The sequence below is a fragment of the Anas platyrhynchos genome, chromosome Z (genome assembly GCF_047663525.1).
Source record: "Anas platyrhynchos isolate ZD024472 breed Pekin duck chromosome Z, IASCAAS_PekinDuck_T2T, whole genome shotgun sequence".
NCBI classification, from domain to species: domain Eukaryota; kingdom Metazoa; phylum Chordata; class Aves; order Anseriformes; family Anatidae; genus Anas; species Anas platyrhynchos.
In genome coordinates, this window is record NC_092621.1 from 47559968 (window position 1) to 47581482 (window position 21515).

The window sequence follows — 21515 nt, forward strand, 5'->3', positions numbered from 1 at the left end:
GAAGAACCCTTCCAACAGCACTTTCCTCTGGAAAAGACAAGCACTTTTCTTCTAGGTAAGAGACTCCCCAGCCATTCCCTTGACTTTACTTACTCCCTCTCACTGCTACAACACTAAATGTTACATTGCACCAAAAAGCTGTGGTTTGCATTCAGCAAACTGTTCCAATACAACTGTTCCAATACTTTCAATACAGGTTTTGTTTGTTTGTTTTACTAATGAGAATGCTTTTATTACACACAATTTTGATCTGAGATTTACATGGTTGACCAAAAGATGATTTACATACATATCCAAAAAACATGCCTTTTTTTCCCCTCCGAAATCTTTTAAAAACTTTTGTGAAAACGTATTTTTTATTCTATTGATACTAAAGGATTATTTCGTGGATATTAAAATAATAGTCAAATCACTTTTGGCAGCACCATGCAGCTTACAGTTTGTTGCACTGAACTATTAAAAAAAAAAAAATCCATAGCCTTTTGGATACAAGACATAGCCTGGAAAATTAGAATTTAAATCCTGAAAGGAACATGCCCTGCCAAAGTGAAGTCAAACATTCCAAATCAGATATACTGTTACCAATCTGTGAGGCACACAGACTGTAATTTATGATTTTAAGTTTTCTTTACAAAACCCTGAATGTCTAGACTAATTCAAAAACACTAGTCCAAATGACTGCAGCTAACTGCAATAGATAATGCAAACAGGAAAATTCACCGAGAGTGTCAAATGGACCAACATAGATACCAATTCTGATGCCCATCTTTTCTGAAGGTCCTAAAAATTCTCATTAAAAAGCTTTTGGTTAATAAGCACGCATCAAGTTATTTACAATAGAAGAGTTTGATTGATAAACCTGGACCACTGGAGAGGAAAAAAAAAAAAAAAAAGAAAAAAAACTCAAACTCTTTATTGGTTTCAGAAACAAAAAGCTCCCTAAAAACACTTCACTCTTCATTTCAGGATGAGACTACTGCTAAAGCAATAGGTGTGGTTGATTTCTATACCGGTAAATATTTTGTAACAGGATGCAACTGCATGCATTTTACATAAAGAAAGAACCTGAGACACAGACACACAAAAAGTGGTTGTAAACATGGAAGTACAAAGACCTTTAGGATTCTTGAACTAGGAGATGCAGAGATAACATACTGAATTCTTTGCATATAAAAAGATGTAAATAGTTTCAGAAATAGTGCATGGTCTATCTAACAATTGTTTTTGTTACTACCACCACCAACTCGTCTCACCCCCTTTCTGCCAAATGTTAAAGTTCTAATGATAAAAATTAAGTGCCCCCAAGCAAGTCTTAAAATCTGTTAAGAGACTATTTTCTCCCCACACAAATTTTCATATGACAGCCCAGTGTGTGGGCTGAGAAGCTATGTATGAACACTATCATTGTTTTGAAATGCAGCTGCCGGTCAAGCTATTGCACTTGCATAATCAATAATGAGCAAAATATTACATAATATCAAATGCTTTTAACTATAAAAGTTTGTTAAACTTATATTAAAAATTATTATAAAAATCAGGAGTGCCAGAATTTCTGACAAAATATCTACTATTTCTGATTTTACACTTTGCTTTTTTCTATAATTCTTTAGCTTATAACAAATTTTGAAAAACATTTTATTTCTCCTGCCTCTATTAGTGGCAGAAGAATCCAGAACATTAATTTGAAGCCAAGAGGGAGAACTATTAGGAAACAATCTTTTTTTTTTCTTTTTTTTTCTTTTTTTTTTTTTAAAAAAAAAAAGCAAACTACAGCTGTTGAAGACAAATAAAGCCACGAGAAGATATCAAGATCATAAATCCAGACGGTGAGGATCTGGTTATGGGAAGTAGGGAAAAAAAGCAATACAGCACCAGTAAGAATACTTCATCTTAGTCGCTTTGAAGGATAGCTAGTACAGCTCACCCTAAAATACTCCACAATATGAATTCCAGCTCCAGATCTTCAGGAGCACTGGTAGGGTTTGTAGCATTTATTTATTCACACTATTTTAATGTAAATATTTCTCTATTAATTCTAAACAGTAATTAAACAATGAACATTGCTTGAATGGCTGCAAAGGCACTTCAGCATGGATTCTCAAACACTGTTCACTATTTTACTTTTTGTATGTAATTTATTCCAGAATAAAACCACTTCTAACTCCTCAAGTGCTCAAATCTTCCAGAGCTCTTTTTCAAGCTTTTCAAATTTGTACAAGGATGATGGACACAATAGCTAGCTGGATTAAGAAAAAGAGTTGGTTCAATGAATACAGCATACTTTTTCCCCCTCTTGGGGCAGTTAAGCATCAGAACCCATTGCCCACTGAGCCATACTTGACTTCTGCATTCTCTGTCATCAGATGGTTTCAATACACACCTGGAAGAGCCCTAGGCAACCTGCTCTGGCCTCACAGCAACTGCCATGAGAAAGAAGTTGGCCTGTAGACATGAAGTCCCTTTCCAAACTGAATTTTCTTGTTACCTCTCAGGAAGATAACAACCAAATTCAGGTTGAACTTCTGAACTGACGATTACAGGAACTTTCCTCCACTCTCCTCTCCCCCTTCTCCCAAAAACTCTTCACCACCAGACAGTAAGGTATCTCAGGAGACTATGTTAGTAGGTTGTTCTACATCCAGGAAGGGGAAGAGTTGGCAAGCAGTATGCTCTGTCGTTCCACATGCTTTCCTGTTTGAATCATTCAAACTTTGACATTCATGCTAAACTATAAAGCACACTCCCTTTCTACATTTACCTTCACTGCTATTTTTTCTATTTCCCCAAGAACTTCAACAGTTTCAAGGTCCGTGATAAAATGCAAACATTTCCTAGTATGCTTTCCTGCATCATTATTTAATCATTTTAGCTTTTTCCAGCACAAACATTGTTCCAGTCACAAAATAACACAGGTTGAAAGGGGACTTCAACATACCATCCAGTCACACCTTTGGTGGGAAAAGACAGTTTACATGAGATTATGTAGCACTATGTCATCTCAGGTCTTAAAAACCTCCAGTGATGGGGTTTCTACCACAGCCCTGGGGAGGTTGTTCTAGTGACTGATTGTTCTCAGTGTGTAGAATTTATTTTATCAAGACAAACCCTCTCCTGGTGCAGCTTGTACCACTGCCCCTTGTCCACGCCATGTGGCTTCTTGTGAAGAGAGAGCCTCCGTCCTATTTGTAGACACTCTTTAAGTACTGGGATATTGTTCCCCCAAGCTTTCTCTTCTTCATTGGCAGGGACACTTATCATTTTGAGCAGCTTGCTCTAATGGAAGGTGTCCCTGACCATGGCAGGGGTTTGGAATTAAATGGTCTTTAAGGTCTTTTCCAATCCAAACCATTCTATGACTCTCTTCCCCAGGGTGACAAGACCTACCTCCTTCCGTCTCTCCTCATGGGGCAGGCTCTCCAGCCCTTTGATCATCTTCATGTATCTCCTTTGAACCCTCTCCAGTTGACCTTTTTGAAGTATGGGAACCAGAACTGGACACAGTGCTCCAAGTGCAGCCTGAGAAGTGCTGAGCAGACTGAGATGATCTCCGTTTGTAGCATCCCCTACACATGCAGTGCAGGATTGCATTTGCCTTCATTGTTGCAGCATCCCACCGCCAACTCTTGTTCAGCTGGTTGTCCCCAGGACCCCAGGTCCCTTTTGGCAAGGCTGCTCCGCAGCCACACAGATCTCACAGATCTGTACTGGGCACTTTGGTGGTGGTGTCCCAGGTGCAGGGCCTTGCACTTGTCTCTGTTAAACATCATACACTTCTTGCTCACCCATACTTCCAGCCTGTCCAGAGCCCATAAATGGCTCTCCCTTATGAGGCATGCAACTCACCACACTGTTTGTGAGGGTGCTTTTGATCCCATCATCCAGAGGATTTATGAAGACATTGAATAGCAATGCCCGATTCCTAAGGAACATTGATCCCACTGATCCCTAAGGAACTGTAACAGGCTGCCAGCATGAGTAAAAACTATTGATCACCACACTCTGAATGCAACCTGTCAAGACAATTTCATAACTATATTGCAGGCCACCACATCCAGCCCATACCTTGCCAGCTTGTCTAGTAGAAGACTGTGGGAAATCCTATGTCACCACTCCATCCCACTAAAACATGGATGCTCTTTACTCTGAACATTTTGCCTAGGTAGCTCTCTAAGCATGTTAGATGTTTACCTTGCTCTCCTCGTCTTCCTAGTGTTTCTTGTCTAGTGATCAGAAAGAATTATTTAGGAACAATCTTAGTTCCAACCTGTTCGCTACAAAAGCTCCTTTTGTTCGAACTTGCAAAAATTCACTTCAGTTCAAAAAAAGCACCCTGAAGACCTTGGCTGCCCCTGTCACTGAAGCAATCACCAGGTGATTATGTCGTCCAGACAGGCCTTGGATATCTCCAGAGAAAGAGACTCCACAACCTCCCTAGGCAGCCTGTCCCAGTGCTCCGTCACCCTCACTGTGAAGAAGTTCTTTCGCATGTCAGCGCAGATCTTCCTGTGCTCTAACTTGCAGCCATTGCCCCTTGTCCTATCCCCACAAACCACTGAGAAGAGGTTGGCTACATCCATAAGGACGTTTGTATTAACAAGCCTTCTGAAAGTTTAAGTAAGCACTGAAAGGCCCTCACCAAAAGGTCTTAAAATAAAAAGAATGTGAAGCAAACTCTTACCAGGAATGTTAAAAAGATAAAAAATTTAAAATTAAATGAAAAAAAGAAAAACAGTTTCCACAGTAAAAAGAAGTTACCAGCAGAGTCCCAGCACTGTCCCATGACCTATGTAGTTCAACATACTCTAAGTGAGCTGTAAAAAGGGTGAAAGCAAAGTGACAAATTTCATTGAGAACACAATGCAATTCAGGTTAGAAAAGCTAGATGTCAATCATGAAGAGGAGAAATTGATGTAGTCAGGAAAACAAATTAAATGGCAGATTAATTTATCCACCACAAAAATGAAAAAAAAAAAAAAAAGTAACTCCACATCCAGAATGACTACTTAGGAATGTGATCCTGGATAGGACAGTTCCATGAAAGACACCAAATTAGTGTTCATCCATGGTTTAAAAAAAAAATGTATTCAAAGACACGCTATTAGGAAAAAGATTATCACCATACTACTACACAACCATGTGATGTGCATGCCTGATTGTTCTTACTAACCCTCTGCTTCTGGTGTTTTAACCATTTTTATTGCATCTATGTGAAGATAATTCTCCTTATCCCATGACTGCTTGTTTTGTTCAGAAGCTTTATGCAATGCATATTGTTGAACAGTGCACAGGTGGACGAGGCCCACGGTAGGAGAAGAAAATGCTGAAGTACGTTTTGCCTAACAGCAGCTGAAACATCTGATGAAAGGTACAGCTGGAATTTATTAAACTGGGTGTGACATGAAGGGTGTGAAGAGAAAACAATAGTCACTGCCTTCAGTGACAACTGATACCTTAAAAAATACAAGAAATTACGTAAAGCAGGACCCAAGACATCAGGTTTAAATTGTGTGGAACTTCACACAACTTACTATCAGAGCGTAAAATCCTTTACCACATTATTTTCCCTCCTGGAAATAAATTTCTGTTTAAGTTTAGTCTGGACAAGCTCATGAAACAGGGGTCTTCTGAGGAGCGTAAAGCAAGAAAACACCATTTCTGGTTCAGCATTTGGGCCTTACGCCACTGAAAGCAGGAAGAACATCCAAGAGAAGGACTGTCATATGCTCTGCTACATTTTAAAAGCTAGGCTTTAGGCAGCAATGCATTGCTGTAATTTAATATTTCTCATAGAATAAATACATAGACAGGATTTTACAAAATACCAAACCGCAAGCCAATTTTTCTATTGTTGAGAAATTTTCTTCCTAAAGTGAAGAAAGATGCAAGACACAGAAATTTCTCTTAAAAGCACAGATTGTCAATTGGTTAATTCATATGCTTCCCTATGGAATAGACAATTACCCAAGCTCACTACCCATTGGTTAAGCCTGGATCCTCATTATTAAAATACCAAGTCTAATTTATACAATTACTGTCATTCTGTTTCTGTTCAAGAGTAATAGAAACACTAAACCAGAGTTTGGTAAGTGTACTTACTCTTACAGGCTAGCAAACTTTTCTCTAGACACAAAACCTTCCAAATTGCCAGAACCTAAAGCATTAGCAATGGCAAACTGACCTCTAAGCAGGAATATAAGCAAGAATGATTTGTTTTTGTTAAGACAGCAGCTAGTCATGCCTGATAATGGTTCAGAATCACCATTTCTTTCATTTAATTTGATGTGAAAATTGAGCATTGATAACTTTGCTTGAGAAAGCAGTGCCATGTATCTTTAATTATTCATTGTTAAACAGTTTCTTCTGTGGGAAAAGTAGTGTTCCATAAAGGACTAGATATCCACACTGCCAATTAGGTCTACTACAAGCAAGAAATTTAAGAAACCGGCTTACTGGACTGGGAGCAGTTTTGGTGAAGTCTCATAACATTTCATGCTGCATCAGTTTCATTACACTGCATTTTTTACAAAGTAGTAGAAAGAAAAATGTTATCACTAAGGCTAAAAACCTGCAACTCTTTGGGTATATACCAGCCCATATATTTGAGACATCCAATCCTGAAACTCCTTTCATAATATCACTTTATTTAGACATCGTACGTTTTTGCTAAAACACTTCCTTAGTGGGACATTATTTTACTGACAACAGGTTATATAAAAATGAAGTAGTAATTCTTACACTATTTGTACAGAAATGTATGAGATGGAGAATATCAGTGTCCACAGTGCCGATAGAACAAGATTGCTTAACCAGTAACAAAATGTTCTCAGCATCATTTACTTCAACTTCAGAATCTCACTAAAATCGAGGTAGTGCAGCCAGCAGAAACTGATTTAATTCCAATGGAATTTATTTAAACATACTATTGTTCTTATTATTTAGAGCCAGTAACTCAATTCAAAACAAGTCATTTGCTCAGAATTTCGATTTCAGTTCTTCATTTGAAGAAAGCCAGTGCTTTCAACAGTGAGAAGTTGGCTACAGATGACAGAAAAAAGCAGAATCTTGTTATTCTGCCTGGAGGGGTAGAGCTTGGGCGTTGTGCAGCCCAATGGACTTGCTCATATTTTTCATGTCTGTTGCATCAAATTGGTAGGACAAAAGAATCAGACGGGAAATGAAAATGAAAACATCCTTCACAGCCCAAAGCAGCAACTCAAAGTTTCATTTCTGTAATTACTTCTCATCAGCAAGCCGAAATGCAAGCTTTCTCTTTCAAATGCCAGAGTTGCACTCCAGTTGGTATCAAAGATATCTCTGCAGTTACATCTAAAACCATGACTTGGACCCTCATACATAAGTCTGAATAAGCTCTTTCAATAACATGTCAGCAGAATTCATGTTCTAGCAATATGACAGCCACATGAGAACAACTGGGAGGTACAGGAAGCGCAGTAACAAAAGGAAATAGACTACTTGTCAGAAATTGTAAAGCAGACTCTACGCTGATAAAAATATAATTGTGTTACTGCTATTCAGAAGTACAGAAGGCTAGAGCCCCACATCTTCCTCTCTGGTAGGAGATGCATTGCAGGAACGCAAATTCCCTTTTCCTTTACTACGGGGCAAGGGGAAAGTCAAGCAATCAAAACCTATGACCATTTTATAAGTTAAGAATTAAAAAGCTAAATTTGCAAATTGAAACTAAAAGAGAAAAAAAGCACGGCATATTTTGGTACTCAAAGGTATTTTAATCCTCTAGCAACAAACATACAATCCCTTAATATGGAATACAGGGTAGCACCTTTGTCAGCTATAGATTTACTTCCCATTTATTTTAATCCTCTTCACATTTGGAGTAAGAAAACAAAGCTTTTTGTTTGCTTTTTTTTGTTGTTTTGTTTTGTTTGTTTGTTTGTTTTCATTTTTCTATCTCTACCTTCCATACCTTATGTTCTGTTCAAAGTTAAGTGAATTCACCTTTTTTTTTTCTCTTCTATTTACTGACATAATCCTTTGTTTTCTTTCACTACATCATCCATGCTGATAAAACCTGAACTGAAAGCAGTACTGAAAGACTACGTTTTTTTAACTAAGAATCTAATAGCCCTCTGCAAGTTTTTTGTTCCCATTGCAGCTTCAGGCTAGGTTATTGAATCACATACACATCCAGACTCCTGAACAGAAACCTAGAACAGCAAATCATGCAAGACACCAGTTGCACTTCTTGAATGACACCATACTGTCTTTCGGAAAACATAACTGCTTCTAAAAGTGACACCAAAACTCAAATACAGAAGTGGTCTGTTACAAGAAATGTGAAACAGTCACTTTGGAATTAACTTACATAAAACGACTTGTTCATGTGACTAGTGAATTCCATTTAATAGGAATATTTTGTTTAACATCCTCACTGGGTTTAATTCCATAACTTCATCAGATAACCTTGATGAGTAAGAGACAAAGAATATATTGATATAAAACAGGTGGCTTCAGGAATTAAAAAAAATCTCCAGCCAAGGTACCACATTAACACTGTAACATTAATGGTCAGCTAAAGCTATTACAAATATTACTGCATGAAAAAAAGGTGTGACCAGCAGGTCAAGGGAGGTGATTGCTCACCTCTGATCTGCCCTTGTGAGGCCCCACTTGGAGTACTGCATCCAGGTCGGTGACCCCAGCAAAAGAAAGATGTGGAGCTGTTAGAGGGAGTCCAGAGAAGGGCTACAAAGATGATGAGAGGGCTGGAGCACCTCTCCTATGAAGATATGCTGAGAGAGCTGGGGATGTTCAGCCTGGAGAAGAGAAGGCTCTGGGGATGCCTCACTGCAACCTTTCAGTACTTAGAGGGGTCTTATAAAAACAGATGGAAGACTCTTTACTCAGGCAGATAATCATAGAATCATAGAATCATAGAATATCCTGAGTTGGAAGGGACCCTTAAGGATCATCAAGTCCAACTCTTGACACCGCACAGGTCTACCCAAGTTCAGACCATGTGACTAAGTGCACAGTCCAATCTCTTCTTAAATTCAGTCAGGCTCGGTGCAGTGACCACTTCCCTGGGGAGCCTGTTCCAGTGTGCAACCACTCTCTCTGTGAAGAACCCCCTCCTGATGTCAAGCCTAAACTTCCCCTGCCTCAGCTTAACCCCGTTCCCGCAGGTCCTGTCGCTGGTGTTAATGGAGAAAAGGTCTCCTGCCTCTCGACACCCCCTTACGAGGAAGTTGTAGACTGCGATGAGGTCTCCCCTCAGCCTCCTCTTCTCCAGGCTGAACAGGCCCAGTGCCCTCAGCCGTTCCTCGTACGTCTTCCCCTCCAGGCCTTTCACCATCTTCGTAGCCCTCCTCTGGACACTCTCCAACAGTTTCATGTCCTTTTTATACTGTGGTGCCCAGAACTGCACACAGTACTCGAGGAACAGGTCAAGGGGGAATGGTCTTAAACTAAAAGCGGATAGATTTAGATTAGATGCTAGTAGGAAATTCTTCACCCAGAGGGTGGTGAAGCACTGGCACAGGCTGACCAGAGAAGCTGTGGATGCCCCATCTCTTCAATTGTTCAAGGCCTGGCTGGATGGGGCTTTGAGCAACTTTTTTCTAGTGGGTGGCATCCCTGTCCATGGCAGGGGTTTGGACTTTGATGACCTTTAAGGTCCCTTCCAACCTGAGCCATTCCATGTTTCTGTGATTTTATGAAATGCATGCATAAACATAACATAAACATAAAACAGAAAGCTACCCTCTCTCCATTGCTAGAGATTCTGATTTGTGGGGGAGATGAGGGCAGGATGGGTGACACATGTAGCAGACACTGGCTCCCTGACATGAACTTAATATTGTTTATAAACTCTTGGCACCAACAACGCTTTCAGAAAATATTTTATGAGTAAACAAATATGAAACACACCACTCAGGAACAAACAAACATGAATTTAGTCTCAAAACACTAACAACTAGCAGGCCGGGCTGCAAATAAAAATTTAGTGATTCCAACTTATAGAAACAGATCTACCGCAGGGCTTTGCCCAGTTTTGTATCCGCACCCCTTCAGAAACAACACCACGTCCATCTGCTCCCTCACCGCCTGCACCCCCGCGGGCTTCCCCGCTCCCTACAGGCACAGTCCACAGCAGGGAAGGGGCTGGACCTGCTGGCCTGGGAGCACGCTGCCTGCAGACGAGCCACCCCCCTGTCCCCACTTGCTGGGGACTGCTCCGGAGGTGTCCCCAACCTGCAGCCGGCTTTCCAGGCACGCTAAGCCTGGCGTGTGCAGCTCCCGACCCCAGCACCGCCACCTGCCCGCTGGCTGCCGGACCACGGGCAGGGACCCCCGGGAGGCCCGTCCTGACGCCCGACCCCGCGGAGCGGCCGGGGCCGAGCCCCCCCGTGGGGGCAGGCGGGCAGGGGGCCGCCCGCTGCCCCCGCTCGCCCCCCCGGCCGCCGCGGCCCCGCACTCACCGCGCCGCAGCCGCCCGCCTTCAGGCCGGCCCGCGTCAGCAGCATGGCGCAGACACCGCCTTCCCGCACCGCCGCCGCCGCCGCCGCCGCCGCCTCCTCCTCCTCCTCCTCCTCCGGCTCCCCGTCCTCCCCGTCCGGGGCTGGCGGCGGCTCGGGGCTCATCTCGCTCGCACCATCCTCCGCGAGGGGCCGGGCCGGGCCGGGCCGGGCCGGGACAGGGCAGGACGGGACGGGGGATGGAGGAGGGGGGAGTGCAGGGCGCCCTCCTCCCCGGCCGCCTCCGCCGCGCCGCCTGGGCGGGGCGCTGCCGCCGGGCTCCCGTGACGCCGGGAGCCGCGGCTGGCCGGGCCTGCCAGGAATTCCCAGTGATAGGAGCAGAGGGAACGGCCTCAAGTTGTGCCAGGGGAGGCTCAGGTTGGCAGTGAGGAGGCATTTCTGCTCAGAAAGAGCAGTCAGGCACTGGGACGGGTTGCCCAGGGAAGCGGTGGAGTCACCGCCCCTGGGGGTGCTCAAGGAAAGGTTGGACGTGGTGCTTGGGGACGTGGTTTAGTGGGTGACATTGGTGGCAGGGTGATGGTTGGACCAGATGATCTTGAAGGTCTTTTCCAACCTTAATGGTTCTGTGATTCTTGCGCTGTGTTGGACTCCAAGCAGTGTCATCCGCACACCACTTTTTCATGAGAAATTGAGTTTCCTCTCATTAGGTATCATGTGGCCAGCTGGTCAAGAATTATTTTGACGCGTCTTACCTCGTAGCTCACTGTGTGTGCACAAATGGAGATTTTGAGATAATGTAGTACTGGAAGTAAAGTTTGTTATTAGAAGTAGGCCATCAAAAATCAGCGCAGGAAGTGAATTGTCAGTCCAGGATGAAGTGTTGACCTGGGAGTTCAAAAAGACTTTCATCCTGCATTCCTTGCATCTCCATATACTATTGGAGTCAAGTACTTCAGAAGTACTTCAGATGTTCACAGCTGAATACAAAGGAGTTTTTTTTTCCAAGACCACAATTGTTCTGTTTGCTGGAGTAGTAAATGTTAATTTAAAAGGGCATTTGTGTTTGTTATATATCTCTTTTCTCAGTTTTTAGAACGCAATGTATTTGTGCATTTCAATAAATAGAATACAGCACATTTCAAAATTTCCTTTCAGTGTATTGCACAACAATTCAACAAGCATTCTCTTTCAACACAGTAGCATGTGTTGACTTGAAAACATTCCTCAGTTTTTATGTGACCTTTCCTGAAGCTTTGTTTTGTTTAAGTATCAACGTTTTAATAACACTGGATACCCTGAACAAAATACCTATGCAAAATTATTTCTTTTTATTGTATTGTATGTAAGAATTAGTAAGTCAACACATATTCTTCAAAATGACTTTTCCCTGTGTAGGGTTTCTTTCCACTTTTGTGGAAACATTACCTTTGTATTTTGAAAATTTTTAAAAATACATTTCATTTAGGTGGCTTAATCCAATTTAGATACAAATCAAAAGAATATCTTCCATCAACTATTATGGCCCAATAAAGGCATCTATTTGTAATTTTGCCATGACGGTCCAATTTCATTCTGGTCCAATACAGAATTTGATGTTGAAAGGTGTTTTTTTTTGTTGTTGTTTGTTTTTTGTTTTGTTTTTGTTTTTTTTTTTTCATGTCTTAAGCTAGATATATTTATTAAGAATTGGTTAAAAAAGTAATTGGATACAAAAAAGGAGGAATAAATAGTCAGTTTATAAAGAGAGTAATTAGTATAGCCCCCATTGACTCTGTGCTCTATGATGTTTAGAATATTCTTAAGCAATATTTTTAAATTTTGTGGAAGAAGCAATTAATAACAAAGATATAAAGTTTATTACAGAATCCAGTTCAGCATGATCAAAATTGTAAAGAGTTGTAAAGGAATATCATAAGCTTGAATAAATGGTAAAATGTCAGCTGAAAGTAGCCTGATGAATGGAGTTCAGTTATCTAGGGGAAAAGAATTCTAATTAGTTATAGGGTTTATAGATCTCTGAATTAGCTATTTCTTCTTAGGAAAGACGCTAGGAACCTTGTAAATAGTTTTCTGAAAGCTCAGAATTGGTACCAATTAAGGGCTTTTTAGCATTAGAAAGTTCCTAAACTGCTGACTGCAAGAAGGTGGGCAGGTCTATTAGAGAAAATATCAGACTTCTTTTGCTCACTTTTTCTACTCTTTTGCTCTGTAAATATAAACTAATGTCTCAGAACCAGGATACGTGGAAATTGGTGTAGCTTTGCAAATTGTTCTTGTATTTTAAGGTATGAATCTTTGCACTGTTACACACTCACTCTTTGAAACAGAAGCCACAGCAGTACCATCTAAATAGATTTACAAGTATCCAGTAGCAGGTCTAGCAGAGGTATGATTGCCCTATTTTTGTCACTGGGTGTATACTGGAGATAACTGATGATAATTTGTATGTCAATGCCTATAACCATTGTCACTGATCAAATAAATATAAGAGATTACACAATCATTTGAGCATTATTCAGAAACTGACATTCTTGGTTGGGTCCAGTGAGACTAGGCTCGGGAAAATATTCTCTGTAAACTAAGAGAGTGCTCTGCACAGCTGTCTTGGCATGATGCTGATGACAATGCTCAGTGAGTCGTCAACAAAAACAACATGAAAGCTCATCAGTGAAACAATGGTGTGTGCAAGAACTGGGCCAGGTTTTTCTGCAGAGTAGACTCTTACCATAGTTTCTGCATGTTACAGTAACATGTGAGCCATGTTACTGTATATTACAGACCTGTAGCACCCTCCAGCCTCTGCTTGCTCCATACATCGCAGTTCCTAGTGAGAAGTGTCTTGAATTGAAAAGCCAACTTTCGTTTTCAGTTTCATCATGTTATTAAAGGAAAGAGGAACCAAGCCACTGGAATGTGCTTAAAGTGCAGTTCAGCTGTATACAGAGCCAAAATTCATTATTGAACTGCTCAAATTCATTATAATCTAATCCCCAATATTCACTACAGTAATATTACTTTATTTTGCACTCTTGGATCTCCTTATAATTTATTAATGTCTTATGTCTACAGACAGCTTAGAGGGAAATCCATGAAGTCTGTGTACTCTAGGAACCATTGACCAGCACTACCTCTGCATTGTACTTTCCTACCCAAAGCCACTTCTCATAAATTGGATGCTTTTTTTTTTTTTTTCCACTGTTACTCTAAGCTTTATCAAACCTCATTCAGATAAAGCAGTAGATTGTATTCCTGCAAGCATCAGCCCTTTCTTACTGATAAAGTAATCATAATGGTAGCAAAGATAGAATACTTTAAGCAGAAATGTGCTGTAGGCAAAACCTGGCAACAGCTTTTATTTGTTGGTCTTTACACTGTTCTCAAAATTAGACTAAGAAAGAGACCAAACCCTATCAGCCATTAAAAAGGAACCCCACTAGATGGGGATATAGTTTCAAATGAAAAGCATTTTGTCTTGAGGACGTGTTGTTTTTTTTTTCATGTTATTTTAACTTACGTAATTCTGTGCAGTTAGAATAAGTTCTCTTTAGAATTTTTTGAGCATTCTTACTTATTTCATGCCCTTTCTGCACAAGCTATTATAGGCTTATTTGAGAAAATTATTGGTGTATGGAGGACACTGTTGTCCCCATTCATAGATTTCAGTGGCCAAAGGTCGGTTACATTTTTGCTTAGCATGATTTTTCTTTTCCACACGTAGCATATAATTTACAGAAAATAATATCTGGAACAAATCATCTTCCTTTGTAATTAGTAGCATAGGTGGTGTCATAATCTAGAAACAGTTTGGAAGAGAGGTTTATTTATTTATTCATTCTTATAAGGGAAGACTGTGTAGACAGGGGTGCCCTATAGCTGATTGCAAAAGCCTCAGAAGGCAAATACAGAAAAATAATATTGAATGTAAATAATAACCGCATTCTTAGGTCCTTGTTTTTTTATAGTTTTAAAAGATGGTTCTCAGATCAGAAGACAAACTGAGGTCATTAAGCAAAGCTAATTTTTAACATCACCTAGTTTGTGATTATTTTAAATTCCATACTAATGTTATGGTACTGTATTTGATGTTTTTATACTTGCACAGTTTCATTCCTACATCAATTTAATTATTATAATGATGCCTATAACAGAATTCCGATATAGTAATGCCTATCCATTAAGAATGGTGATAGAAATCTCAAGGGTCTTCTGCACTGTATTAAAGTTAATTGAATGTACTGCTAAACCATTTGTATTTCATTTTTTAATACAAATGATACCACATGAAATTTAGCTTTTAAAATCACTGGGGAAAAAAAAAAAAAAAAGAGGATTGTGTGGACAAGAAAGGGAACACAGAGAAATTAAAAGCAATCTAGTGATAATACCAAATGTAGTGAGTTCCAGTAAGAGGTACTAGAAAATTAATCAACATTTTTAAAATTACCTGAAATGTGTCAAAACCTAGTTTTTGAAACATCTTTTAACATCTCCCTTCCCCACCTGTAGCAGGAGAATAATGCAGATTCTAAGAATGGAATCTGTGACAGTAGAACCTGTAGATATTCATTACACTATGAGTGAAAACAACAGATACAGCAAGTGAGAAGAATTTGGGATGAAGGAAAAGAGAGTAATAACGTAGGGGATATTTTTGACCTCACTTCCAACTCACTGATTTCTGATATCTAAGCTGTTTTTTATTTGTTTTTCCCTCAACAGAAGAGTTTTGTAGCTTGGAAGCTGTCAGAAATCCTGTCCTTTAGTACGTGAAACAATAATACTCATAACAATCAGTGGGTGTTTGTTTTCTCCTAAATTCTTTTGATGTATAATAATAAATAAATCACTTAGTTAATGCATTTCCAAATATTCTTACTAAACTTTTAACAATATTTTTTTTTCCATGTAGTTGAAACATTAGCAAGTGGACATGGGACTAAAAAGAGGTTGTTGGAGACCATCCAAGCACCGTATATGTTATATTAATTTAGCTATTACTTGTCAAGTGTCTTCCAATTGCATTTCTGATTGTATATAAAATATACAATGTATATATAATGTATAACTATACGTATATAATTTTGTATATGTATATGATTATATATGTGTGTATATTATATACACATATTTACATATACATATATTATATGTGCATATATATTATATATTATATTATGTGTATATGTGTATAATGTATACAATGAATATATAATCCAGCTTTGATGAGATTTTTGTTTGTGTTGCTACTCTTGTTTGACCTGCTAATAATAAATTCAGCTTTTGCTTAATGGTTTTATTTCTTCTCTGCTTAAACATTAGTTAAAAATCATCTGGCCCTCAAATATTTTAATACATTGAGATTTTGAACATTTATAATTATTTTTTGTTATTACGCAACTAAGGTGTATAACATCACAGTCTTATCAAACTATGATTTTGGTTTTGCTTCCAAAAATGTTTGTACTTTTAACAGTACTCAACAGTACATACACAGTGAAATAATATATATATGAATGCACCTCTTGAATATATAAACAGCTTGCAGAGTGGTTTGGGGCCCTTATGGTTTAAGAATCCAATAAGCGCATATTATTTTACTTTATTGGTTGCTACAGAATAGCTTTACTAACCTCCAGGAAAATTCTAGTTTTTTACCTGTTTTGTATCTATTTTTCTTAAAATAAATAGAATACCTGGGAGATGCTTAGGATAAGTGAAGATCAGTACATTTTAGTAATAAAATTATCCAGGAATACCTTTCTCAGTAGGAATTTTCACCATTCTTTTTAGCCCAGCTATTTTGAATATATAGGTTTTATTGATTTAAAATTATTCTATTTACTATAGTGCAAATAAAAAGCTGATCAAAAGACTGATCGAAAAATTGCTATCTGAAGTTTTATTCCTTGAATTAAGAATTTATGCACATGTTTAGACGAGGTCACTGGATAGTCCAACTGTATTCCCTCTAACTAGGCTTATGCCTAAATCCTTTGTTTTATGGGTACACAGAGGTCCATATTCCAACAGAGGATGCTTACAGCCAAACTGAAACTTCTGCTCTGAGGGGACATCTCAGAGCAGAAATGAAATGTATGTTCATATATATTCACTGGATCAGGCTGTGATATTTCAAAAATATATGTACTAGAAATCCAAAAGAATTTAGGGTGAGAAACTAAATATTAGGAAACTATTCCCATAGAAGCGATTCCAAGTGATTTGTGCATGGAGGTTTTATGTACTGTCAGGAGGGGAAGTTACACAGCCAAATGATAATTCAAATTTTCTCAAGTTCTGAACAAAGGTGTGTAAATGCAATTCAGGCATTCACTGAGAGGCAAATCCTTTCTAGGGGTAGGTGTCTTAACTTCCCGGGACTCCCCTTCTTTAATGTAGTGGTGGTTGCAAGGCATCCCCATTTTATCCAACACCTGCCAGAGTCCTTAGCAAGTCACCAGTTTGAGATCATTTCTGTACTCAGCCTATGCAAATTCAAATACATTTCTTCTGCTATGTAGGCATGTTAAGTTGTGCAACCAAATTAAGGGCAAAAAAATATCATTATTTTCAGCAATCCATATGATTATTCATCTTTCCATTTCATGGAAAATGATGGATGTGACTTTGCAGTAGCAAATAACGTAACATTAATGTTTGGATCTGTTCCATTTCTAACATCTTTGTAGATATAGCTGTATTAGATTTGCTTTATTATTATTATTTGAATTAAATTTGCTATAATGCTGTGTTCGGTGATGTTGTTTAGAGCCTTTTTTTTTCACTACTACACTTTTATTTTCAGTACTAATAGATATTATTTCCTTTATCTGAATACAGAAATATTTACTTACATGTAGTCACCGTAGAATCATTTCATGCATTGCATGCTGCTGTATATTTCTATTCTTCATGGATTGCTTCTTCAGTAGCAATTTATGTGTTGTTTCTTATCCTAGGCACTTGTAGTCACTTGTGATATTTTACATACCTCTTTAACTAAATAATAATAATAATATTAAAAAAAAATAAAAGTGGCATTTTTAAATTATTGTAAATAAAGATACTAAATTCAATTTCTGTCTTTCTCTACTGGGATGTTCAGCCAGCATATTTCAATGATTTCTACATGTCGACAAGGGAGATATTATTAATCTTTTTTAGCTGGCAAAGTATTCATAGATTTGTTTCTTGCTTTGGATTTACACATATTTCACAATAATTTGACAGATGTTCAGGATGTAGATAGACTGTTATCACCACAGAAATGTGAAATGTTGCTGAGACCAAGATTCAGACCACTTAAAAAGCATTTTTAAATCACATTATTTTTATATTCTGCTATTTCACCATCACTGCAAAGTAGAAATCTTGCTAACAGGGAAAATAAGAGTTGGGTCAATATAAAATAGATGGCTTCTCTGCTGGTCTGTGCATCTGTAGCATTCAGCTCTGGTGCCTTCTGCCCACCTGTGTCTCTGTGCAGCTCCCTGAGTTATACACTGATATTCTATGTATGCATATTTAAATATATGTGTATCTCCCACATATGTATATACACTCATATACAAATGTACATAAATTAAATATAAGGAAATAACTATAAGAAATAAAAGTCTTGAAAGGTTTCCCAAAAAAGACAGCACAACCCACCACCCTCCACTGTCTCCCTCCATGCTCTTCCCTCCCTGCCCTTGCTTATCTGGGCAAGCAGTGTCACCAACTCCCTACAGCACAGCCAATGCCAACATTCTGCTGGCTGTGAACACTAGGGCTGATGCCCAGTTAGTGCTGCACAACTGTGACGTGGTTATTATCTTCCACTATTCAAGTAAAAGAAACAAATTGATCTATCACTACCAAGTCTACTACTAAAATAGTAGTAGATATGTAGATATCCTGAATATCATGTCCAATCTGTCTCTTCAACACCTGCAGGGATAGCAAATCCACCACTTCACTAGGCAGCCCAGTCCAATGTTAGATCACCCTTTCCATGAAGAATTTCTTCCTCATATACAATATAAACCTCCCCTGGCACAACTTTAGGCTATTTCTTCACATACTATCACTTGTCACCTGAGAAAATAAACCAACACCTTCTCATTGCAGCTTCCATTCAGGTAGTTGTGGAGAGTGATAAGGTCTCCCCTCAGCCTCCTTTTCTCCAGATTAAATAGCCCCAGTTCCCTCAGCCTCTCTAAGGGATGTGTCTTGTTTTCTAGGCCCTTCACCAGCTTTGTTGCTCCTCTCTGAGCATGTTCCAGCAGCTCAATACTTCTCTTGTAGTGAGGGGCCCAAGACCGAACACTGTACCCAAGGTATGGTCTCACCAGTGCTGAGTATAGAAGGACAATTACTCCCCTAATCATGCTGGCCAAACTGTTTCTGATGCAAGCCAGGATACTCTTGGTTTTCTCAGCCACCGGGGCACACTGCTGCCCCATATTCATCTGGCTGTCAGACAGTGTTCCCAAGTATTCCTCTGCTGGTCAACTATCCAGCCAATCTTCCCCCTCCCTATTATTACTGCTTGGGGTTGTTATCACCAAAGGGCAGGATTGAGCACTTACCCTTGTTGAATACAGTTGGACAAAGCCCATCAATCCAGCCTATCCAGATCCCTCTGCAAAGTCTTCCTACACGCAAGCAGGTCAACACTCGCACCCAACATAGTGTCATCTGCAAACTTATACAGTGTACACTCAATCCCCTCATCAGTATCATTGATAAAAATATTAAATGAAACTAACCCCAATACTGAGCCTTGGCAAACACTATCTGTGAACAGTCACCAAATGGATTTAACCCTATTCACAACGACTGTTTGTGCCCAACCATCCTACCAGATTTTACCCAGCAAACAGGACATCTACCCAAGCCATGAGCAGCCAGTTTCTCCAGGAGAACGCTGTGGAAAAGATTATCAAAGGCTCTGCTATAGTCTGAGTAAGCAACATCCACAGCCTTGCTCTGAGTGGGTTATTTTATCACAGAAGGATGTCAGGTTAGCCAAGCAGGACCTGTCTTTCATGAACCCATGCTGACTGGGTCTGATCACCTGGTTGTCCTGTATGTGCCATGTGATGGCACTCAGGACAACCTGCTCCATGACCTTCCTTGTAACTGAGGTCAGACAGACAGGCCTGTAATTCTCTGGATCCATCTTCCTGGCCTACTTGTAGATGGGTGTCACATTCACCAACCTCCAGCCAACAGGAGACTGCTGGTAAATTATTGAAAGTGTCTTGGTGAGCACTTCCACCAGCTCCTTCAGCACCCTTGGGTGGGTCCCATCTGGCCTTACAGATCTGTATGTGATCAAGTAGTGTGGTAGATGGCTAACCATTTCCCCTTGGATCACAATGGCTTCATTCTGCTACTTGTCTCTGTCTTCCTGCAACACAGGCTGGGTATTCTGAGCACAATTGGTTTTGCTAATAAAGACTGAGGCAAATTCCATACTGTTAGTCTGCTTTTCCTGCCAGATACCTAGCATATAGAATACTTTTTCTTATAATGCCTTTTAAAATACATAATTGAGTTTTGGATTTTTCTGCAACAATGCTGCAGAGAATCTTGACATGTTTTGGAGAGGACAGGAAGGAAAGATAGTGAGTTAGTAGCTCAAAGAAAATTTCTTCCCAGTCAACAGATAATCCATTTATTCTAGAAGCATCCATGTCACCAGACATAGCATGTGTTATTTCCTAAACACAAGATAAATTATTGCAATAATACCAAGGTGAAACTATATGGAAAAACATAGAATCATAGAATCATAGAATGGTTTGGGTTGAAAGGGGCCTAAGAGGTCACCTTGTTCCACCCCTCCTCTCATGAGCATGGACACCTCCCACTAGACCAGGTTGCTCAAAGCCCAATGCAACTTGTCCATGAACACTTCCAGGGATTGGGCATCCACTACTTCTCTGGGCAACCCGTTCCAGTGCCTCACCACTTTCAGACTAAAGAACTTCTTCCCTCTATCTAAACTAAATCTACCCTCTTTTAGTTTAAAGCCATTACTCCTTGTCTTATTACTACATTCCCTTCTAAAGAGCCCCTCCCCAGCTTTCCTGTAGGCCCCTTTTATGTACGGAAAGGCCACTATAAGGTCTCCTTGGAACCTTCTCTTCACCAGGCTGAACAACCCCAAATCCCTCATCCTGTCTTCATAAGTGAGGTGCTCCAGCCCAATGATCATCCTGATGGCCCTCCTCTGGACTTGCTCCAGTGGGTCTGTGTCCTTCTTATGTTTGGGACCCCAGAGCTGAATGCAGTACTCCAGGTGGGTGTTCTGGTCTAGCTGGGAGTTAACTTTCCCTGCAGCAGCCAATACAGTACTGTGCTCTGCACTTTTAGCTATAAAAACACTGGTATCACACCAGCGTTGTGTCTGTTGCTGAGCAGTGCTGGCACAGTAGCAAGATTCCTTCCAAGCACCCCCAAAGCTAGTAGGCTGGGGGTGGGCAAGAGGTGGGGAGGGGACATCACTAGGGCAGCTAACCTAAACCAACCAACAGGATATTCCATGCCATATGATGTCACACCCAGCAACAAAAGGTGGGAAAGGGGAAGGAGAGGGGGAGGTCTTGTTATGAAGATGTCTGTCCTCCCAAATGACCAACATATGTATTGAAGCCCTGCTTCCCAGGGTGCAGCTCAACATTGCTCGTTGGAAGTAGAGATTTTTTTTGCTTCCCTCTGTGCTTCCATATGGCCTTTGCTTGTCATTGGGGTTTTGTTTTGTTTTGTTTTGTTTTTTTCCCCTCTTTCTTTTTCTGTTAATTAAATTACCTTTATCTACCCACATGCCTTTTTTTCTTTCTAGTATATTTTCTTTTGAATAGGGGGAGTGTGAAGGGTTATGGTGGAGTTTAGCTGCCCAAAAGGGTAAAGCCATTACAGTGGGTTCTCACAAGAGCAGAGTAGAGGGTGAGAATCACCTTCCTTGACCTGCTAAATATGCTTATTTTGATGCAGTCCAGGATATGACTGGCTTTCTGGGCTGTGAATGCACATTGCCACCTCCTCTTCAGTTTTTCATCAAGCAAC

General features: G+C 39.9%; 1 protein-coding gene across 1 annotated transcript in view; it reads right to left on the bottom strand.

The window, feature by feature from the left end:
• MFSD14B (major facilitator superfamily domain containing 14B) overlaps positions 1-10751 on the bottom strand; it is a 31461-nt gene extending 20710 nt beyond the window's left edge. Inside the window, exon 1 of the mRNA XM_038170553.2 lies at positions 10461-10751. Coding sequence (XP_038026481.1) covers positions 10461-10622 — 162 coding nt within the window. The 5' untranslated portion in view covers positions 10623-10751. The remainder of the gene's footprint in view (positions 1-10460) is intronic.
• Between the last annotated feature and the right edge of the window lie 10764 nt (positions 10752-21515).